At 35.4% G+C, this 21,829-nt stretch overlaps 1 protein-coding gene across 2 annotated transcripts; it reads left to right on the plus strand.

Moving 5' to 3' along the window:
- The first annotated feature begins 7 nt into the window (after window positions 1-7).
- LOC128548061 (leucine-rich repeat and guanylate kinase domain-containing protein-like) lies at window positions 8-20,959 on the plus strand. 2 transcript variants are annotated; one of them, XM_053522410.1, is made up of 17 exons: window positions 8-251; window positions 4,113-4,220; window positions 4,714-4,795; window positions 5,639-5,821; window positions 6,622-6,746; window positions 7,432-7,485; window positions 8,192-8,281; window positions 8,694-8,861; window positions 9,258-9,364; window positions 11,119-11,238; window positions 12,450-12,546; window positions 12,808-12,921; window positions 13,374-13,575; window positions 14,172-14,192; window positions 16,508-16,761; window positions 17,099-17,187; window positions 19,231-20,959. In XM_053522410.1, exons 1-17 carry the CDS (start codon window positions 9-11, stop codon window positions 19,673-19,675), a joined length of 2,502 nt encoding a protein of 833 aa, XP_053378385.1. In that variant the 5' UTR covers window position 8; the 3' UTR covers window positions 19,676-20,959. The 2 variants fall into 2 exon arrangements, with proteins under 2 accessions (XP_053378385.1, XP_053378386.1); XM_053522411.1 differs by lacking the exon at window positions 14,172-14,192.
- The last annotated feature ends 870 nt before the right edge of the window (window positions 20,960-21,829 follow it).

Genomic DNA, 21,829 nt, shown 5'->3' on the forward strand with positions numbered 1-21,829 from the left:
AAACTTATATGCCGGAAGTTCGCGGTATCCAAGTAAACAACATGGCGGATGGTGGTATGCAAATCATGGATACTCAGCCAGTTGAGGATGGATTTGTCCACATTAATGGAGAGACTCATGTCCTCAACTATGACACTAACATTTTAAATCTTGAGCAGAACCGGGAAGTGTCCCCAGGTGCAGATATTGAGCCAGACAATGATATAGTTACAGGAACAGAATCTGCTGATGAGGAAGAGGAGGATATTGAGGTAAACATTCAAATATATTTGTCATTAATATACAGTAAAGTTCTGCTAATGTGAAATAAAGTGCTGCTCGACCATGTATGGTCACTTTGATACGTTTCTTATATTCAAATATATCTGGCTACCATAACTTAACTGACACAATTTTTATTTTCTGATGGTCGTTTACATTAAGTTATGGCATAACCACATTTGGTAGTCAAAATAGTTCGATGGTAAGATGGTTTTATAGTTGTGACAGGCAATCTTACCATCAAAACTTCAAAGAACTAAAAAAAAATGGAGGATAAATCACAGTACACAGTCATGTAAAGTTACTTTTTTTTCACTTAAGTCTTGTGCATATATGTTAATCCTGTACAGTACATACTGGGTGCCTACCAGTCACCGGACAGGAATAAATACTGGACAAACGTAATTACGGCTTTGTTTCGATTAAATCGGAGTTATCACCTAATCGGAAACATTCAGCACTTTGTTTTCATTTTCATATATCAACATTGACTGACAAATAAGTATTAACGAGGAATATCATACCAATTCTCATCTGTGTTTACAAAACTGCTGTCCTCTGACCTTGGGGCATTGGAATGGCAGTGCGCATGCGCAACTTGTTTTATTTTGGGGGGCACCAAGTGGGTCTCAAACAATTACATGTTTAGCACAGACCCCTAGAACTGCAGACGACAGTTTTCTTTTTGATTCATTCCTCACTTGGTTCACATATTGGTAAAAAATAATACTGTTTTGGCTGCAAAATAAATAAATGTCTGCATCATTTGCTAGGTCATGTGTTTTTAAAATACTGCATGAGTGAATGTCCTTGTATATTATAATATATATTTACACCCACTCCGAGCCTCATTTGTATAAAAATATATTTATAGATTTCTTGGGTTTTCCGAATGTAACAAAAACTGAAATAGATTTGATTTTGTTGGCTCCTTATGGTGGCATAAGCCCCGAGGTATTTTCTGCAGATAGTATTTGTTTAAAATGGTAACATGGGTAAATCACTGCTGTTATGTAATTCGACCCCGAGGATAGTTTAACACTTTGAATATTCATTAAAACATGTTTCTAGAAGGCGCAGAAGACAGATGGACATAATCAGTTTTTTTTCGGTACTAATCAGTTTTTTTTCAGTACAATTGTCATCGTCAAATAAAAATAATCTGTCTTCGAAATATTTGTCCGGTGACTATTCCACCTTGTTGTTTGATGTAGTGCATTTCATTAACCATTTTGAGCCTCAAAATATCGGATGTTTTACGTCCGATTGTTTGAGTTTTTTACATTTTCGGATGACAAATGAGCTTAAGTTTTATCGAGGCAAATTTCATGTTTTTTTGTTCATTTTTTTATAAAACGGCAAAGGAAAAACCCCGATTTCTGTCCGGTGACTGGTCGGCACCCAGTACATCAGTTTAAATCACCATTTTCTCATAATTTTCACATAAATCAATCAGGAATTGAATCCCCTTTTGATACATTAAGTTTTATTTGAATTTATGGCCACTTTGTGACATAATCGGCAATTAAACCTAAAGCATGTAAAGCGTCGGCAGCAATGAAAATTTCATTGGAAATTTCCTCCACACTTTTGGTCTTCCAAGTATTTGACACGAGTTCAGATATTGCCCATAAGAAAAATTGCTCAATATTTCCTAGGATTGCTTCAAATTTGTTGGACTACCCCATTAATTAAATTTGGTTACCTAACCAACTGGTGCAGAACCACAACATCTGCGCATTGACTCTTGTGAGACACTGATGATGTCATGTAAAGTTAATAGCACATGGTTATTTTTGAAAATCAAGATCAACATTTTGTATATTTTTGAATTTTATTGAATTAAAAATATAACCATTTTCAACAAAGTTCATGAAAAACATACCTTAGAAGGTTTAAATTCACAGAAAAGATCAACAAATAATAATTTTATATGGCCTATTTGTTTTCAAAATGAAGACTTTGAAGAGTACCCTGATCATATGTCACAGCTGCACTGGGGGACAAAATATTGCAGACAGGGTTACCCATTTGAAACTTGTGTGTATAATTTATGTTCAGAATTTGTTGCATGGTTTATTTTATGTCAGATCAAAAAAAAGAAAAATTTATAAGAAATATTTTGAAGTAAAAGTTGAGTCCATGACATTTCATTTAAGGAAATTATAGCGTGACAGACTTCTGGCATGATTTCTGGGTAGGTTTCAATGTGGGATTCGTTTTTAAAAGCTAGTATTCAAAATGACCGTTCTGTTATCTGCTTCTTGCATAAACGGTTCTTTCCAGTATTTTCAGTAAGTATGATGTCATTTTATTAGCTCATCTGATTTTTTGAAAAAAAATGATGAGTTATTGTCATCACTTGAGAGGTTGTCGGCGTCGGCGTCGGCGTCTGCATCGGCGTTGCCTGGTTAAGTTTTATGTTTAGGTCAGCTTTTCTCCTAAACTATCAAAGCTATTGCTTTGAAACTTGGAATACTTAATCACCATCATAAGCTGACCCTGTATAGCAAGAAACATAACTCCATCTTGATTTTTGCAAGATTTATGGCCCCTTTTGTACTTAGAAAATATTAGATTTCTTGGTTAAGTTTTATGTTTAGGTCAACTTTTCTCCTAAACTATCAAAGCTATTGCTTTGAAACTTGGAATACTTGTTCACCATCATAAGCAGACCCTGTACATCAAGAAACATAATTCCATCTTGCTTTTTGCAAGAATTATTGCCCCTTTTGGACTTAGAAAATCAGTTTTCTTGGTTAAGTTTTATGTTTAGGTCAGCTTTTCTCCTAAACTGTCAAAGCTATTGCTTTAAAACTTGCAACACTTGTTCACCATCATAAGTTGACCCTGTACAGCAAGAAACATAACTCCATCCTGCTTTTTGCAAGATTTTTGGCCCCTTTTGGACTTAGAAAATATCAGATTTCTTGGTTAAGTTTTATGTTTAGGTCAACTTTTTCTCTTAAACTATCAAAGCTATTGCTTTGAAACTTGCAACACTTGTTCACCATCATAAGCTGACCCTGTACAGCAAGCAACATAACTCCATCCTGCTTTTTGCAATAATTATTGCCCCTTTTGGACTTAGAAAATCATTTTCTTGCTTGAGTATTATGTTTAAGTCCACTTTTCTCATAAACTATCAAACCTATTGCTTTAAAACTTGCAACAGTTTTTCACCATCATATGTGGACACTGAACATCAAGAAACATAACTCTATCCTGCTTTTTGCAAGAATGATGCCCCTTTTTAGACTTAGAAAATCATGGGTAGGACAATATTTCTATTACACAAAAAAAAATCAGATGAGCGTCAGCACCCGCAAGGCGGTGCTCTTGTTTAGCTGTCATTTCACAACAGTAATAAAGGCAAATCTATTAAAACATATCTGAATTGAATATAGATCTATGTATGAATCCTACTTGTAACAGAGGGGTTGGTAGTATGATCTAGATATATAGATGGAAACCTTTTTTTCAGTGCTGTTATTGTATGATCAAATCACTTTCAATGGGTGACACAGAGTAATAATGCAAAATTGACCAGTGTTCACTAGTAAAAAATAAAGTTTCTTAGATCCTTTCATGTCTTTTCAATTGACAATGTTAATACATGAGCCTTATGTGGAAAACTTTGTCATTTTCTTTCAAAAATGTAGTTTTAAAGAGAATATGAGAATTTCAGGAAAACAGGTTTTTTTTATTCTTGAAAGTAGGTGAAAGTAATTTGTTTTATTGCATGTCGTCCAGAAAATTAATTACTGTGAAACGTCATGGCTGGATGAAGGAACTGTGGAAAGAAAACTGCAAATGGTGTTGAGGTAGAAAATATTTGTTTTTCATTTCAGTTATCACCAGGTGGCATTTTAGATGAGGAAACAGTTGGTCGAGGACTATCTAACCTTGGGCGTTCAGCAGATGGGGCAAAACAGGTCTACCTGCACTGTACAATACCTGTAAGTAGCATTTTTCCTAATGGTTTGAATTTTGAACTGCCATCCTACAGCAATATATATTACTGAAAAGCATATGAGCCGTGCCATGAGAAAACCAACATAGTGGCTTTGCGACCAGCATGGATCCAGACCAGCCTGCGCATCCGCGCATTCTGGTCAGGATCCATGCTGTTCCCTAGCAGTTTCTCTGAAAGCTATAGGCTTTGAAAGCGAACAGCATGGATCCTGACCAGACTGCGTGGATGCGCAGGCTGGTCTGGATCCGAGCTGGTTGCAAAGCCACTATGTTGGTTTTTTCATGGCGCGGCTCATATATTAATCAATTGAGAAAAGGAAAATCCTAGAGTAAAGATTGTAAGAGCTTGTAAAGTAAAAATCATTTGTAATACAGATCGTTGGTATATATATTTAAACACTATAATTATGTAATTTTGATATTGTTTAATTTGCAATATTTTTATTGTAATGTAAACCCTATTTGTCTGTTTTGCAGGGTTTCAACCTGATAGATATACAGGCAATTGCAAATTATACAGAACTCCAAAAAATTGAATTACCTTATAATCAATTAACAGGTAAAGAAGGATAAATTTTGATGACGATTTCAGATAATTCAGTGTTTACAGACATTTAAAAAAAAAATCAACTAAAACTGAAATATTTTTCAGCATCTTTTCAAAGAAATTGTTCCAGCAAAAGGAGTGTATCTATCACATATAAGTGTTATTTTAAAAACAATCAATTTTTTTGTCCTTCATAATTATAATCTTTATATTCACACATTACTATGTACACCAAATAAGTGTATGCGGTACACAGAATCCTGATTGATTCATTTTACTTTAGAAGGAATGGAGTCAGTTTCCTTTGAAGGTTGAAATGCAAAAAAAGGTTAAGAAGATTTCAGTCAAAGTTGTTTCAGTATTGATTAAAAGATTACAAGTTATGCCCCTCTTCTACTGTAATTTTATCACTAGCATTTAATAAAAAATCAGTGTTGCATAAGAAGGGAGAATTTCAATCAAGGGAAGGGGATAAAATATCCAGATGAGATTGTACTTATGTTTACAACTTTGGTTGTGCCTTTATATATATTAAGTTTGCTTTTGTAGTGCAATAATGTACAGATATTTTATAGTTTAAAGTTCAGTATATGAGCCGCACCATGAGAAAACCAACATAGTGCATTTGCGACCAGCATGGATCCAGACCAGCCTGCGCATCCACGCAGTCTGGTCAGGATCCATGCTGTTCGCTAACGGTTGCTCTAATTGCAACAGGCTTTGAAAGTGAACAGCATGGATCCTGACCAGAATGTGCAGATGCGCAGGCTGGTCTGGATCCATGCTGGTTGCAAAGGCACTATGTTGGTTTTCTCATGGCGCGACTTTTATATTTTCTATGTATTATATTAACAGATTTATCACCACTAAGCAATCTTCCATTCCTGCTGATCCTGGATGCTTCTCACAACAAACTGACCACAGTGCTTGACTTCAAACCACCGAAGAACCTGAAAGAAGTGGACCTGTCATTCAATGAAATTGAGGTCATGACAGATCTCTCAGCACACCATTACCTCACTAAACTCAACATAGACAGTATCCTTTTTATTGTTAATGCAACTCATTCATATCTTTAGAGGAAGATTTTTTTCTTGAACTTGTGAAAGTTACAAGTGGTACAAACTTATTAACATATGATTTTTGCAAGATATCTTAATAAAGCACCAAAATTAAACTGTTCATAGTGTTGTTTTTTTTAAATAGAGTTGATTTTTTTACCAATATGTAACACTTATTTTCACTCATTTTATTATTTGACAGTTCATTGTATGTAAAACCTGATGGAAATGAGTATGTTGAAAAATTTCACCCAGCTATGAGCAAGGAGCTTTAAACATAGTTAAGTATTTAGCAAATGACATGTTAATTAAGATATGATAAGATTTATTTACTGTGGATGAGATAGCTAAAAGTACAACATTATTTAAGTTCAGGTGAGCTTATGAACCAACAGCGGCTTTGAAATTTTACCTTTTCGATAACACAAAATGATATATACCGGTACATTTACTGATGAGTTGTGAATATTCATCATAGAAATTCATCAAAGATCAATACACCCACCTTGAGAAGAATTGGAGCACACCTAAATGTTGATGAATATATATGAATTCAGCAAATGAAAAATAAAAACATTTATGGAATTTTATCATACACTAAATGAAATTTATTGTCTTATGAATTCATCTTCTCTCATACGCAATAAAAAACACTAAATTTGAAAACTTGACTTTTTATGCAGAGAGAATAATTTCACTAATATGTTTAATTAAAAGTAGAATACTTACTTTATTATCAATAAATTGTGTTTTAAATTTCCTTGACGAAGTAATCAGACAACAACATAAAGGACATTAGAGGATTAGAGAAGTGTTCTAGATTGAAGCACCTGAGTCTGGCCCACAACAAGATTGAAACCATTCAAGGTCTAGATTCCCTGCCAATTCATTACCTTAACCTGGTAAGTTAGTTCAGGTAATAGTACGTATTCCCTGTATGCGATTTTGACACACAGAAATGTATGAGCTCATATCTAAGATACCGGTACATTACAGGCTATAAAATGCAGAAATAGTATACAAGTATTTATAATTGCATAAAAATTGCTGTTTGTCTTTATACAAATTACTAACATGATATATTTTTAGCATAACTATGACATAATGTGAAAGAAAAATTCTAATACGTTACCAAGGATTTTTAAGTACATCCTTTACGACATTCATTAAATATTTGCCCGTTTTCAATCGGTTTCTTTTCCAGCGCACCACTATGCCGTTTGACGCCATGACGTAATAATTGTGACGTCAGAACAGTGATTTGTTGTATAATAATTCACAGTTTTCTGCCTTCTTTGTTTAATAGGAAAATGAATCGGATCGTGTTAGAATAAATGGTATATCATTTAACTTGAATACACAGCAAAGGTTGCGGGTTGGTGGCGGAAATTTCGTCAGAATAAATTTTATTATTGAAAAATAAAATTTATTCTGTAGACTGCTGAGTTTTTATATTTTTCTTTAAATTCAAGCTTTGGTATTTACTGCCTTGCTCATAATATACAATGTACACATTATCATGTGACAGTATTACTTGTCATAGACACATGGCAAATTCATATACAAATAGATTATTTTATATTTCAGTGTCATAACAAGCTAACAAGGATAGAAAACCTGGAAACTTTGAAGGTGATACAGGTAAAAAAAACTTAGCTCCAATATTATCTTTTACACCTGCAATAATTAAAAGTAAATATTAATCACAGAGCCACACTGATGAAAAACTGTGAGAGATTTTTTCTTTTTTAAGAAAAATCTTTTAGTTTGTTCAAATTTTAGTACAATTTAGTGTTTACCCTATTTTTCCATCCACTCACAGACAACACATTCTCAAGATTTTCTTCCATACATTTTCATGAAGAATGTACAAATTATACTATATATCTGTGAAGAGTTTATTTATTTATTTGGATTTTACGGCGCACCAACACAGTATAGGTTATATGGCACCAAACAGGACTACAAATTTTGGTTTCATATCTCATTTACATCGAAATAAAAACATGAGGTATGAGTTAAAGCAAAACCAAGTGTTAAGACCCTACTAGTCACCTCTTACGATCATGCAAGGGTAAGGCAGTGGTTCCAATTCTTTTCATACACAGATCGTCCCAGAACCACATCTGTGAAGAGAGTTGTAAAGAAGATTATCTTAGATATATATCGATTGGTATCTTCTTTTCATAATCCTCAACCCTATACATAAATTGGATTTTAATACTTAAATCTCTATAGGTCCAGTGTAGTATAAATAATCTAAATAATCTAAAATGATTATAACTTATTTACTTAAAATGATAATGTTCACAGAAATGCATGCTACAATTTTATTTTCTGTTTTCAGCAAATTAACTTTTCTGGAAACAAGATCCGTAGTTTGAAAGGGTTACAAGATCATGACCTACTTGAATGTCTAGATCTGGAGGACAATGAGGTAACTGTACAAAGATTACACAGTTTTGTATATTATGAATATCAACATATGAACGGTGTTTCTGAAAAAGATTTTTTGTAAAAATTGCTTGTTCACTGAAAATTCAGAGGAAGATGAAATATGTATTGAACCATGTATGCATATTATTGTTAGCACTGATACCAGAGTGAGCTGAACATTTACAATGGTACAAGTGCAAAATGCATAAAAGGTATTATGATTGCTGCAATCTAATTAAATGTCTTTGTAAGTTAGGATTTAAACTTAAAATATTTAAGTTTAGTTTTTATACACATGATTTGACTTTGACATACATAATTTATGTTTTTCCAGGAAGAGTTTATATATTTCTTTTTTTTCTTACAAATTCATCTTATTAAATATTTCAACCACTACATTCCTATTTTCACAGGTGATTGACATCACTGAAATAAAGTACATCAAAGAACTGCCAATGTTGAGACAACTGAACTTGTTACGTAATCCTATACAAGAACTTCCTGACTACCGACTTTCCATACTCTTCCAAATACAGCGGCTAACAGAGCTAGACAGACATAAAGTGGAAGTAGATGAAAAGGTTGGGTTTTTTTTACTCTAAATTTAACTCCTCAGATATATCTTCAGATACCATAGACATTATTGGGCTTCATTTCTGATGGTATTAGTAATGCTGTATATTTTTATGGAACATCTAAAAATCTTAACGTTTGGCCAGTATTAAACTGACAGGTAAACTTTCAAATTGTGTTAATCTCTGTATGTCTTTCAAAATGTGGCATGCTTGTACATGAAAAAAGAACCTGGTTGATAGCACTACAGAATTTCCCTAACTGTATATATCAATGTTCTTGGTGTCTGAGTTTCATCTATAGTGCAAAGTAAATTTAATTGTATTATAGACTATGACATGAATAAAGGCAAAATGTTTGCCTTTAAATATAGTTTGGAATTGAGAATGTTTGTTTCTTGCCAGGTGGCCTCAGTAAACATGTTTAATCCACCACCAGAGGTTATTGCAGCCAGAGATCACATCATGCATGTTGTCTACTCATTTCTACAACCTAGCAGAGTCTGGGACAGGTATGGTTATACCACAACAGTCTCATACATATTTTAAGAAATTTCAAAATTCACGAAAAATTATCAGAAAGAAGAAAGTTTGAATGTAAAGGTACATTCATGTTTCAGGATAAAATTCAGTTGCCAGAATTTACAAAAATAAGTATGTATAGTAATACTATATGTCTGTTGAAAATTAGAAACAACAAATTGAATTTTACAAATACTTGTATAGAGTATAGAGAATGGAAGTATTTGAAACTCAGTGGTAGGAATAATTATGTCTCCCCCCATCTGGGGGAGACATATTGTTTTTGCCCTGTCCGTCCGTCTGTCCGTCCGTACGTCACACTTCATTTCCGAGCAATAACTGGAGAACCATTTGACCTTGAACCTTCAAACTTCATAGGGTTGTAGGGCTGCTGGAGTAGACGACCCCTATTGTTTTTGGGGTCACTCCGTCAAAGGTCAAGGTCACAGGGGCCTGAACATTGAAAACCATTTCCGATCAATAACTAGAGAACCACTTGACCCAGAATGTTGAAACTTCATAGGATGATTGGTCATGAAGAGTAGATGACCCCTATTGATTTTGGGGTCACTCCATCAAAGGTCAAGGTCACATGGGCCTGAACATTGAAAACCATTTCCGATCAATAACTAGAGAACCACTTGACCCAGAATGTTGAAACTCCATAGGATGACTGTACATGCAAAGTAGATGACCTCTATTGTTTTTGGGGTTACTCCGTCAAAGGTCAAGGTCACAGGGGCCTGAACATTGAAAACCATTTCCGATCAATAACTAGAGAACCACTTGACCCAGAATGTTGAAACTCCATAGGATGATTGTACATGCAAAGTAGATGACCTCTATCGATTTTGGGGTCACTCCGTTAAAGGTCAAGGTCACAGGGGCATGAACATTGAAAACCATTTCCGGTCAGTAACTTGAGAACCACTTGACCTAGAATGTTGAAACTTAATAGGATGATTGATCATACAGAGTAGATGACCCCTAACGATTTTGGGGTCACTCTGTTAAAGGTCAAGGTCACAGGGGCCCGAACATTGAAAACCATTTCCGGTCAGTAACTTGAGAACCACTTGACCCAGAATGTTGAAACTTCATAGGATGATTGATCATGCAGAGTAAATGACCCCTATTGTTTTTTGGGTCACTCTATTAAAGGTCAAGGTCATAGGGGCCTGAACATTGATAATCAGTTCCGATCAATAACTTGAGAACCACTTGACCCAGAATGTTGAAACTTAATAGGATGATTGGACATGCAGAGTAGATGACCCCTATTTATTTTGAGGTCACTTGATCAAAGGTCAAGGTCACAGGAGCCTGAACAGTGGCTTGAGAACCACTAGGCCAAAAGTGTTGAAATTTAGCGGGATGAGTGGACATGCCAAGTAGATGATCCCTATTGCAGCCAACCATCAGTGTCTCTTTGACTTTCGCTCCTGACCTCTATTGACTTCTTGCCTATAGGACTTTGCATTGGGGGAGACATGCGCTTTTTTTACAAAAGCATTTTCTAGTTTATACTGAAATTCAGATGTAAAGCTTTCGAAGTGTAGAAGAGTTAAAAGCTGATAGAATTATATCAATTTTTGTTTTGTTTACCAGCACTTGGTAAAGAGTTATTAAAAGTAGCTTTAATACCAGTTAAATATGTCTTATTTTTATGAGTTTATTCTTACATGTATGGTATATGCTATTTACAACATGACTTGCATTTTCATATAATATGTCTACCTTACAGTACTCTGCCAAGTATAGAAACACCATATCCAATGTTAGTTCTTGTTGGACCACAGGGGTCAGGGAAGAAGGACCTTGCTTTAAAACTTGTTGAGGAATTCTCAGACTATTTTGGTTATGGGTAAGTTATTTATGTGTTGATTGTTGAGTCACAGTATCGATTGTAATATTTGTGCTTTTTATGCCCCCGAAGGGAGGCATATAGTTTTTGAACCGTCTGTCTGTCGGTCTGTCCTCAATTTTCGTGTCCGGTCCATATCTTTGTCATCGATTGATGGATTTTCAAATAACTTGGCATGAATGTGTACCACAGTAAGACAACGTGTCGCGCACAAGACCCAGGTCCGTAGCTCAAAGGTCAAGGTCACACTTAGACATTAAAGGATAGTGCATTGATGGGCGTGTCCGGTCCATATCTTTGTCATCGGTGGATGGATTTTCAAAAAACTTGGCATGAATGTGTACCACAGTAAGATGACTTGTCGCGCGCAAGACCCAGGTCCGTAGCTCAAAGGTCAAGGTCACACTTAGACGTTAAAGGATAGTGCATTGATGGGCGTGTCCGGTCCATATCTTTGTCATCGATGGATGGATTTTCAAATAACTTGGCATGAATGTGTACCACAGTAAGACGACGTGTCGCACGCAAGACCCAGGTCCGTAGCTCAAAGGTTAAGGTCACACTTAGACGTTAAAGGATAGTGCATTGATGGGCGTGTCCGGTCCATATCTTTGTCATTGATGGATGGATTTTCAAATAAATTGGCATGAATGTGTACCACAGTAAGATGACGTGTCGCGCGCAAGACCCAGGTCCGTAGCTCAAAGCTCAAGGTCACACTTAGACGTTAAAGGATAGTGCATTGATGGGCGTGTCCGGTCCATATCTTTGTCATCGATGGATGGATTTTCAAATAACTTGGCATGAATGTGTACCACAGTAAGACGACGTGTCGCATGCAAGACCCATGTCCGTAGCTCAAAGGTCAAGGTCACACTTGGACGTTAAAGGTCATTTTTCATGATAGAGTATTGATGGGCGTGTCCGGTCCATATCTTTGTCATTCATGCATGGATTTCAAAATAACTATGCATGAATGTGTGACACAGTAAGACGTGTCGCGCGCAAGACCCAGCTTCGTAGGTCAAAGGTCCTAAACTCTAACATCGGCCATAACTATTCATTCAAAGTGCCATCGGGGGCATGTGTCATCCTATGGAGACAGCTCTTGTTCTTTTCATTAAAAAGTATACAAGATTTATTTAGGTAAATTATGTTTTCTGGCTGCTTTCAGATTGAAATTAGATTTCAGTATAATGTTTGTTTTACAGTATCTCACATACAACAAGAAAGCCACATAAAGAAGAAACAGCAGGGAAAGATTACCACTTTGTTACAGAAGAAAAATTTGAAATGGATATTAAAATGGTAAGAAATACACTGCTTTGCATTTTTGTTAAATTTATGATACAGCCTTTGCAGATATTACATGAAATGATAATTCATTATTCGTATGCTGTGTTTAGTCCTAAACAAAAATCATTGTCCATGTATAAAGTTCTGTTTGTGAATGTCTGCAAAAATAGGCTGGTAAACCATTTCTTAGTACCATACTTATAAAATATTATATTATTTTTAAGGGCCAATTCTTTGATACCATAGTTAGTGTAACATTTTATTATTCTTTAGGGCCAGTTTATTCAGACTTATCAGTACAATGGGCAGTGGTATGGACTACAGATGGAAAGTATAGAATCTGTGGCCAGGGAGGGTCTGGCCTGTGTGGTCCACATGGAACTGGAGGTATGTTTATCACGTTTATCAGTTTATCTTTATGATTTGTCACAAGGTATAAGTTTTCTTGACATCCTGTATCTTAGTCACCGACAAACCTTTTAAGAATTTTATCTTGCTGGCTACCTTTCCTTTCAGCTTTTCAGTAATGATCCAGCTAGTAATGCTAGCAATGTGGCAGCCATTTTGTTTAAATAAAATCCATATCAAACATTTACTATCCTGATACAAAACATACTCTGTAAGCACATGATGTTTCTTGACCAATGGAAATGCTGGAAACTTAAACATTTCCTTTGAAAGTTCAACTAAGTGAGCATTGATTAGGAAGTTATGACAGTTTGCAAAATTCTTAGACAGTAAGAAACAACTACAAAAAAATTAAAGGTGAGCCCTTTCCAAATGAACAAAGAGGCTAACATCCAAATGAACTGGTCTCCACTTTTTTACCATTTTTGCAGGGAGTTTTAACGCTAAAGAATACATACTTCGAGCCAAGGTATGTTCTGGTGATGCCCCTGACCGAGGAATGCCATGAGAAACGTCTGAGGGACAGAGGTATCTACACGGAGAAGCAGATAGAACATACGTTAATGAGAGCGGATATGTACAAGACTTACAACCAAAACCATCCAGGATTCTTTGACATGATGATCAATGGTGGTATGTATTTAGTTGTTCTACTTTGAATATTTTTTTGCATAGTTTTTCACACTTCTGAATATGTTGTAACGTTGTTGTATGTTAATGTCGGACCTTGTATTCTTTCATTGGCAGTATAGTTTAACCTTTGTCTGACAAGTATTTGCCTTCCTGCAAAGGCTAATCATGATGTTTTGTTCCCAATGTGAATGATACCTGTTTGTTAACCTCTCCACAGCAACAACCTTTGTTCAAAAATACTGTAGGCTGAATACTTTCTAAAAGGCTTTCTGTAGCAATCTTTTGGTTAGCTGCTGAATTCATGAAATGTATTTGTGCTTTATGGCATGTTGCAGATTAATATTAAGGAATATTTTGATTTTGCAAGTGGTATTATTCGCAAATCTTAGTGAAAGTGAAACTGTCACAGATATCCCTCAATTTACTGCAGGTAAAAAACCAGCCTTTTTCCAATGGTATTGCTCTACTGAGGTGACACTCTATTTTTGTTATTCATAGACTGTTCTATTAACCTTACATAGTTTACTAATTAATTACAACTATAACCCTGAGATATAATAAAACATTAGTATAATGTTCACATTTTCATCTTTAAGGTCAAACTGAGGAATCTGTAGGTAAAAAAATATTGCACCTTAGTGTAGGTAAAAATATTGCTATGTAGATATGTAGATAAAAACTGTTCTACCATAGGTTGAATACATTGCACTCAAACCAGTATTAAGCAGGCTACTACTATATGAGCAACACAATCTGGCTGCTAAAGACAAGTTGCTGCTAAATTAGAAAACTAATTAGAACAGAAAGTTAAGCTATTAGTTGCTTAAGTCAATTGACTGCTTAATACAGGTGGTTGCTAAGGCAGATTCAACTGCACTACTTTTATCTCAAATCTTATTATTTTTGTATGTTTTTCCCTTTTGCCCCACTGTTTAGTTGGTTTTTTATGCCCCCAAAGGGAGGCATATTAGTTTTCAACTGTCCGTCCGTTAGTTCTTCACAACGTTAACTTTTTGCATGAAGGCACTTTACTCGCGAACCACTGCACCCAGGACCTTCAAACTTCACATGCTGATAGTACTTATTGAATACACAACCCCTACTGACTTTGGGGTCACCAGGTCAAAGGTCAAGGTCACCAGGTCAAAGGTCAAGGCACTGCGGGGGCATTTGTCACCATTAGTGACAGCTCTTGTTTAAATATTATTAGAGATTTTGGCCATATGCAAATACCTGTTCAAAATTAGCTATGTTATTTAGACCTAATTTAGTGTGCTGAAATTTGACTGAGAGGAAAAGAGAAGCTTGTTGATCAGTTTAAATTAATGCTTCTTTTGTGTATCATTTATGTACTTATATGCAGTTTTAGCTCACCTGAGCATGAAGTGCTCATAGTGAGTGTTAAGGATTGTAAAATGTCCGTTGTTCGTCCCCTGTCCGTGCTTCGTCCTCGTCCATATATCTGTTATCCACAATTTCTTTTAAAGAACATCTCCTCCTAAACCACTATGCCAAGTTCAAACAAACTTCACAGGAATGCTCCTTTGGTGGTCCCCAATCAGAATCCTTCAAATTTAGGTCATCCTTGCTGAATTTTGGTTGCTGTGGCAACTGTAAGGAAAAACTTTTAGAATCTGCTCAGAAACAGTTAGTCCGATTTTGAAATTTTTACGGAAATATTCCTTTGGTGACCCTCTACCACATCCCTTCAGGCCATGTTCATTTGTTAAGAAATATGGCTGTACGGAAACCTTTGAAAATCTGTTTCTCTGAAACCATGGTCAGTTTCTAAATCAGCATCTCTGTTGTTCTCTTTTGTCAAGCTTCGACAAGCTGACTCAAGTGAGTGATATAGGGCCATCTTGGCCCTCTTGTTGTAACAGTTTTTAAACAGCATTAACAACTATTATGCTGACATTGTTCAACAGTGAAGTAGCTGATGTCATTTTGTTCCCTGTAAAACTGAACATCATGTAAATAGATTGCTAAATATATACCGGGTAGTGTTAATTAATTGCATACAGGTATACCAATATTACACTGAACATAAATCTTGGGAATAGTTTTTGCTTCAACTTAGCATAATGGGATGTGGAATGCACAATGTCCAAATGTTTCCCTTCATTATAGCGAATCCATGTTTTTGCAAGCAAAATGTTAGAAATGTCATTCTGTCTCTTGTGGTTTGTGTTGGATATAATTTTGGACTGCCGTTTTGATTGCAATGAAAAAATTATCGAATTTGATTTGAATATTGCATTGTGTTGTGCACAATTTTCTTCCCTGTTTACATTGTCCTGGTTACCATTCAGTATAGTAGAAAGACGTCCAGTTAGGAATTATAATGTTTTCACTGTAAGAAACACATTCAGCTAGGAAGCGTGTTTTTGTGTATATGAAACATACCCAGTGAGGCACTACAGTGTTGTTGTCTATTAGAAACACATTCAGCTAGCTTGACCTCCATGTATATTATAGTTGTAATTCTGGTTTATTTCAGTTTCATTATTAAATACTTATTCTTTTTTACTGTCTTAAAACTATTCTGTTTTGCTGTCTTAAAACTGGAAGTACTGTGAAGTCATTTCATTTCATGGGTATAAAATATTCTGAATTTATTTGTTTGTTGAAATTTAATCTAAATGAATACAACCACAAAATCCACATATTAATCCCTAACAAATAGTAATGATTTCACAGTACTGTCAAACCTTGTGTGTAAAGACCATTCTTAGAAAATGAAAAAAATGGTGTTTGTTTACAGGTGGTCTCCCAACAAAGGTAAATATACACTATGTTTAACTGAGAAGAGAAAATAATGGCCTTTATAAGCAGGTTTTACAGTAGTGGCCTTGTCTCAAAGGTAGTCCTTAGCCTTAGTTTGTCTGTACATCATTTTTATCTATTATTTTCTGTTGGTGTTCTTTCACAGATGATATTCAGGAAGCCTATAAGCGGTTAAGACGTCTGGTGATGGATTACCTCGGTATTGGTGTGCCGTCCCCACCCTTGTCCGATACTGGAGACATGGCAACAGATGTTCAGCGTGGTGACACAGATCAGAACCTGACCACTCAGCTAGGGACCAGGACATGGTCTAAACCTAGTATGTCAGATACAATGTCACAGACATACAACCGTCCACGTGGAGCTCAGTCACCAATTATATCTGGACGAGGCATTGTGGTAATATATTAAACAATTAAAATACTTTGTAAAGGCGTACATAGTAAAACATTCGGGATAAAGTCTTTATGCCGAGTCAATGTAAATTTTGTGAAAAAACCTATAATTTTCAGATGTAATTTCTGTTACGTCTGTCACATTTTGAGCTACATATATAATAATTATATAGTAAACCTTTTGTTCCTTTCAACTGCTTTGTCTTTAACATTTAATAGCAAAATGTATTAATTCTTCTTTACTATGAAGTTACAGTTAGTCTGAAGAGATTTCCTTCATGAAATTTAAAAAGTAAACTGGATCAGGCATGTAAACACGTTTCATTCACTTCTATTTCCAGGAAGAAGCATCACTGAAAAGAAGACAAAGTGCAGCAAAAGAAGCAGTGATTGGGGCAGCACCGCCACTTTTTGAACAGTTACTTACAAGGTAATAGTAGATGTACTTTATTATACAATATATCAAGTACCAAAATATCTTTAAACTCAGTGTCTTTGTACATTTATCATCAGTTTAAGTTTAAGAGTAGATTTTTCGTTCAAGTTACTTTATTTGCACAGGTCTTCGAACAGTATGTCAATCATTTACAGCTACCGGTACCATAATTTTATCATTTTAACTTTTTTAGCTCATCTGATTTTTTGGAAAACAATGATGAGTTATTGTCATCACTTGAGCGGTTGTCGGCGTCGGCGTCGGCGTTGCCTGGTTAAGTTTTATGTTTAGGTCAGCTTTTCTCCTAAACTATCAAAACTATTGCTTTGAAACTTGGAATACTTGTTCACCATCATAAGCTGACCCAGTATAGCAAGAAACATAACTCCATCTTGCTTTTTGCAAGATTTATGGCCCCTTTTGTACTTAGAAAATATCAGATTTCTTGGTTAAGTTTTATGTTTAGGTCAACTTCTCTCCTAAACTATCAAAGCTATTGCTTTGAAACTTGGAATACTTGTTCACCATCATAAGCAGACCCTGTACATCAAGAAACATAACTCCATCTTGCTTTTTGCAAGATTTATTGCCCCTTTTGGACTTAGAAAATCAGTTTTCTTGGTTAAGTTTTATGTTTAGGTCAGCTTTTATCCTAAACTATCAAAGCTATTGCTTTAAAACTTGCAACACTTATTCACCATCATAAGCTGACCCTGTACAGCAAGAAACATAACTCCATCCTGCTTTTTGCAAGATTTATGGCCCCTTTTGGACTTAGAAAATATCAGATTTCTTGGTTAAGTTTTATGTTTAGGTCAACTTTTTCTCTTAAACTATCAAAGCTATTGCTTTGAAACTTGCAACACTTGTTGACCATCATAAGCTGACCCTGTACAGCAAGCAAAATAGCTCCATCCTGCTTTTTGCAATAATTATTGCCCCTTTTGGACTTAGAAAATCATTTTCTTGGTTGAGTATTATGTTTAAGTCAACTTTTCTCATAAACTATCAAAGCTATTGCTTTAAAACTTGCAATAGTTTTTCACCATCATAAGTGGACACTGAACATCAAGAAACATAACTCTATCCTGCTTTCTGCAAGAATGATGGCCCTTTTTAGACTTAGAAAATCATGGGTAGGACAATATTTCTATTACACAAAAAAAATCAGATGAGCGTCAGCACCCGCAAGGCGCTGCTCTTGTTCTTCTTTTCATAGATTTTAAGCCATGAAAATGTAACTGCATTTATGTCTGTTTAATTCCGTTGGCATGAATTTCTTTGTTTCAATAAAAAAGGAAAAGCAGTTGCTATACTTTGTTGCATATTAAGTCTTGTATTTTAAATTTAGACCCCATCAGTAATAAAGACTGCACAGTATCTCCTTTTGTGAATTCATCTTCTTGAAATTAACCATTTACAAAGAAATGTGAATCTTCAAAACAGGTTTTGACAATGCAAAATAGCTTGACTATCCGAATAATATGTAGAGATATTGCATAGCTTCTCATTTGGTTAAGCTAATGTCTGCGAGCTGGTATTTCATTAACCAATAGTGTGAATGGATTAAAACTTCACACACTTGTTGACATGCAGTACACAGGTTTTATATTATTAACCAATTCATGCCCCTTTTTCAACTTGTAATTTTCAGTAGTCTTGTATCTCAGTAACACTTGCGGGAATTGATCAGAACTTCACACACTTGTTCACTGAGATGATATGACATGCAGTGCAAGGTTCTATAACTCTGTTTTGCTTTTCACAAAGTTATCCCCCTTTCTGCACTCTTACTTTCATGTAATCTTTGACTATGTAATCTGTTACCTCATTTAGCGTCACGAGAAAGGAAAGTTTGTGACAAAAGTGCTGCTCCATTTTCACTTGTTTGTGTGTATATTTTCATTCTTTTTTAAGTAACAAGGCTTTTGAATAGTTGAGCATTGCTATCCTTCATGAATAAATCCTAATATTTAGATTAAGGTAGTCTTAATAACTTTGAAAAATTATGTCATTAATTTCCATTTATACTTACAGTTATCCAAAGACAGCCCCTCAGAGTGTGGAGGGACAAGTCGGTCTTGGTGTGAGTGAGACGGCAACTACCACAGACCCTCATCGCTCGTTTTCAGCTCCAATTGTTAACAAACCACAACGTCCAGGATCTTCTGACTCAAGTGAAAACCGGTCGGGTGCAAGTTCAAGTCTCACAGGGTTAACATCTGCTAGTGATATCCACAGGGGCGGTTCACCCGAAGCTGCCCCTGCCCAAGGAGCCACAGCACCCCCAAATACAGAAAAGGGGCCACAACTACCCACAGAGATGGTCAATCCGCTTGAACTAATGAGCGATACCGGAAAAGAACCCCGCCCACCTTCTGCCCCTCGACCTCAATCACAGGGGTCAAGAAACAGACCTGGGTCAGATAAACATAAAGTGTTACCACCAATATCCAATGGAAGACCCGTAGAACTGAAATAGATTTATTTTTGACTGTCAGTTTGTAAATAAGATGCAAATTCTTGATTAATGTCTTTAAATATTAAAAGCAAACAAAAATTAAATATTTAATATCATCACAAAGAGCTGTGTTATTTTAATATAACGATAAGCATATATGCTGCACTTAAAGTTCAAAACCAGTTATACATTGACCTGCAACAGAGTTGTCAATCTATGCCTTAATGTTGTCCCTACATAGCACTCTGAGTGTATATGTATCAAACAATCCGCTAATTAAAAACTCATCGATGTTGATTCACTCTGTCACATTATCTGCTAATTTGAAAGAAACAGAATGATGAAAATCAACAGACAACTTCTGCGTATCCATGTTTCAACAAACGCTGAATGGAAGCCTTATGATTAATGATGTATACACTAATTTTTTAACTACATATTTGCAATTAAATAATTGTCTAGAAACAGAAACCAGTAGCAATTCCAATTCTGAATATAACTTTTCACGATTAAATTTTCTTTGATATCTTTAATATGTACCAAAATAGAGTACATGTACTGTAAAATTAGAAATACACACAATTAATTTTTGATAATTTTAATAGTCATTCTGATTATTTTGTGGAAAATATTCCTTGTGAAAATTCTAGTTTCAATAACTATAAAAAGGAAAAAATTATGTTGTAGATAAACTTAGAATGCTTCTAAATTTTGAAAAATTTTGGTCAAATAAACATCACTGACTGTACAGAAAAACTCTGGGTTTTTTTGGGTGGTCTCCAAACAAAGTTTACTAGATTACATTATCAAGATACAGATTTAGACAGAAACGTCAGAAATGTTTAATATACTAAAAGAGCTATAAAATTTATACTTATTGGATATACTATATCCCTTACCATGCTGGACATGACTGATTCTACCTTTGCGACCAGTGAAGATCATGATCAGTCAGTCTCTTTTTAAAAGCATCCCTTTTAACAGTTAATGGTACTGTCTAAACTGGAAGATGGACAAGTTCATTATAGAAATTTAGCAAGGTAAGGGTTATTGCTAGAAAATAACCAATTTCTATGGAACTCTTATTTACTGTGTTAATGACTATGCTTACAATATTTTTGTGTTTTCTTTCAAATTGTGTAAGTTTCTGATCATGAGAAAGTATAAAATTGTGTGTAAATGTATTGTTGCTGAATAAGTGAGTAAGTCAGTTGTCTGGAATATTAATGTAAATATTTTTAACTGTTATTATTTTTATGCCAATCTGTGATAATGTTTATGAAAATAAAAATTTACTAAACATTAGCTGTGTTTCTGGGTTGATCCAGGATTATTTATCATAAACAAATTACCTGAAACTGGAACATTGCGTCTAAAATTAGTACAAGCAGTAAATGCAGGAGTCAGTTATGTTTTTACAATGTACAAAATGATGACAAATTTCAGGCAAAAGTTCTTGTAATCCCAAAGCAGTATATTACAAGGCAGTCTGAAAGACAGCTAAATCCCCCGCCACTGTTATGGATAGTGAAAGGGTAAACCTTTGACCTTGACATGTGACCTTGACCTTGAACTGACATGGCTGACTCATGAATTCTGCACATCATCCTGATTAGGTGATCATTTGACCCAAGTTTGATGAAAATCATTCAAGGGGTTAAGGAGATACAAACCTTTGACCTTGAGTTGTGACCTTGACCTTGAGTTGCCATGGCTGAATCACAAGTTCTTGATGCGGTGATCATTTGACCCAAGTTTGATGAAAATCCTTCAGAGTGGACATAAAATGGAAGGCTCAAACCTTTGATCCTAAGCTGTGACCTTGACCTTGAGCCGGCATGGCGACTCAAGAGTTCTGTACATTGTCTTAATGAGGTGATCATTTGACGCAGGTTTCATATGAATCCTTCAAGAGGTTTAGGAGATACAGAGCAGAGACAAAATTGAAGGCTAAAACCTTTAACCTTGAGTTGTGACCTTGACCTTGAGCCGACATGGCTGACACATGAGTTCTGCACATCGTCTTGATGAGGTGATCATTTGACCCAAGTTTCATGAAAATCCTTCAAGGAGTTTAGGAAATATGGAGCGGACACGAAAGTGTTACAGATGGAAGGACAGACTGAGATCATTCCTATACCCCCACACTCCCAACCACTCGTGGCGGAGGATTAA

This window comes from Mercenaria mercenaria, chromosome 13 (assembly GCF_021730395.1).
Source record: "Mercenaria mercenaria strain notata chromosome 13, MADL_Memer_1, whole genome shotgun sequence".
Taxonomy (NCBI): Eukaryota; Metazoa; Mollusca; class Bivalvia; order Venerida; family Veneridae; genus Mercenaria; species Mercenaria mercenaria.

Coding starts and splice junctions, on each gene's coding strand:
- LOC128548061 (XM_053522410.1), top strand. CDS start 9: ATGCCGGAAGTTCGCGGTATCCAAGTAAACAACATGGCGGATGGTGGT. Junction 4,221..4,713: donor ACCTGCACTGTACAATACCT/GTAAGTAGCATT, acceptor TCTGTTTTGCAG/GGTTTCAACCTGATAGATAT. Junction 12,922..13,373: donor TGGTCCACATGGAACTGGAG/GTATGTTTATCA, acceptor CCATTTTTGCAG/GGAGTTTTAACGCTAAAGAA.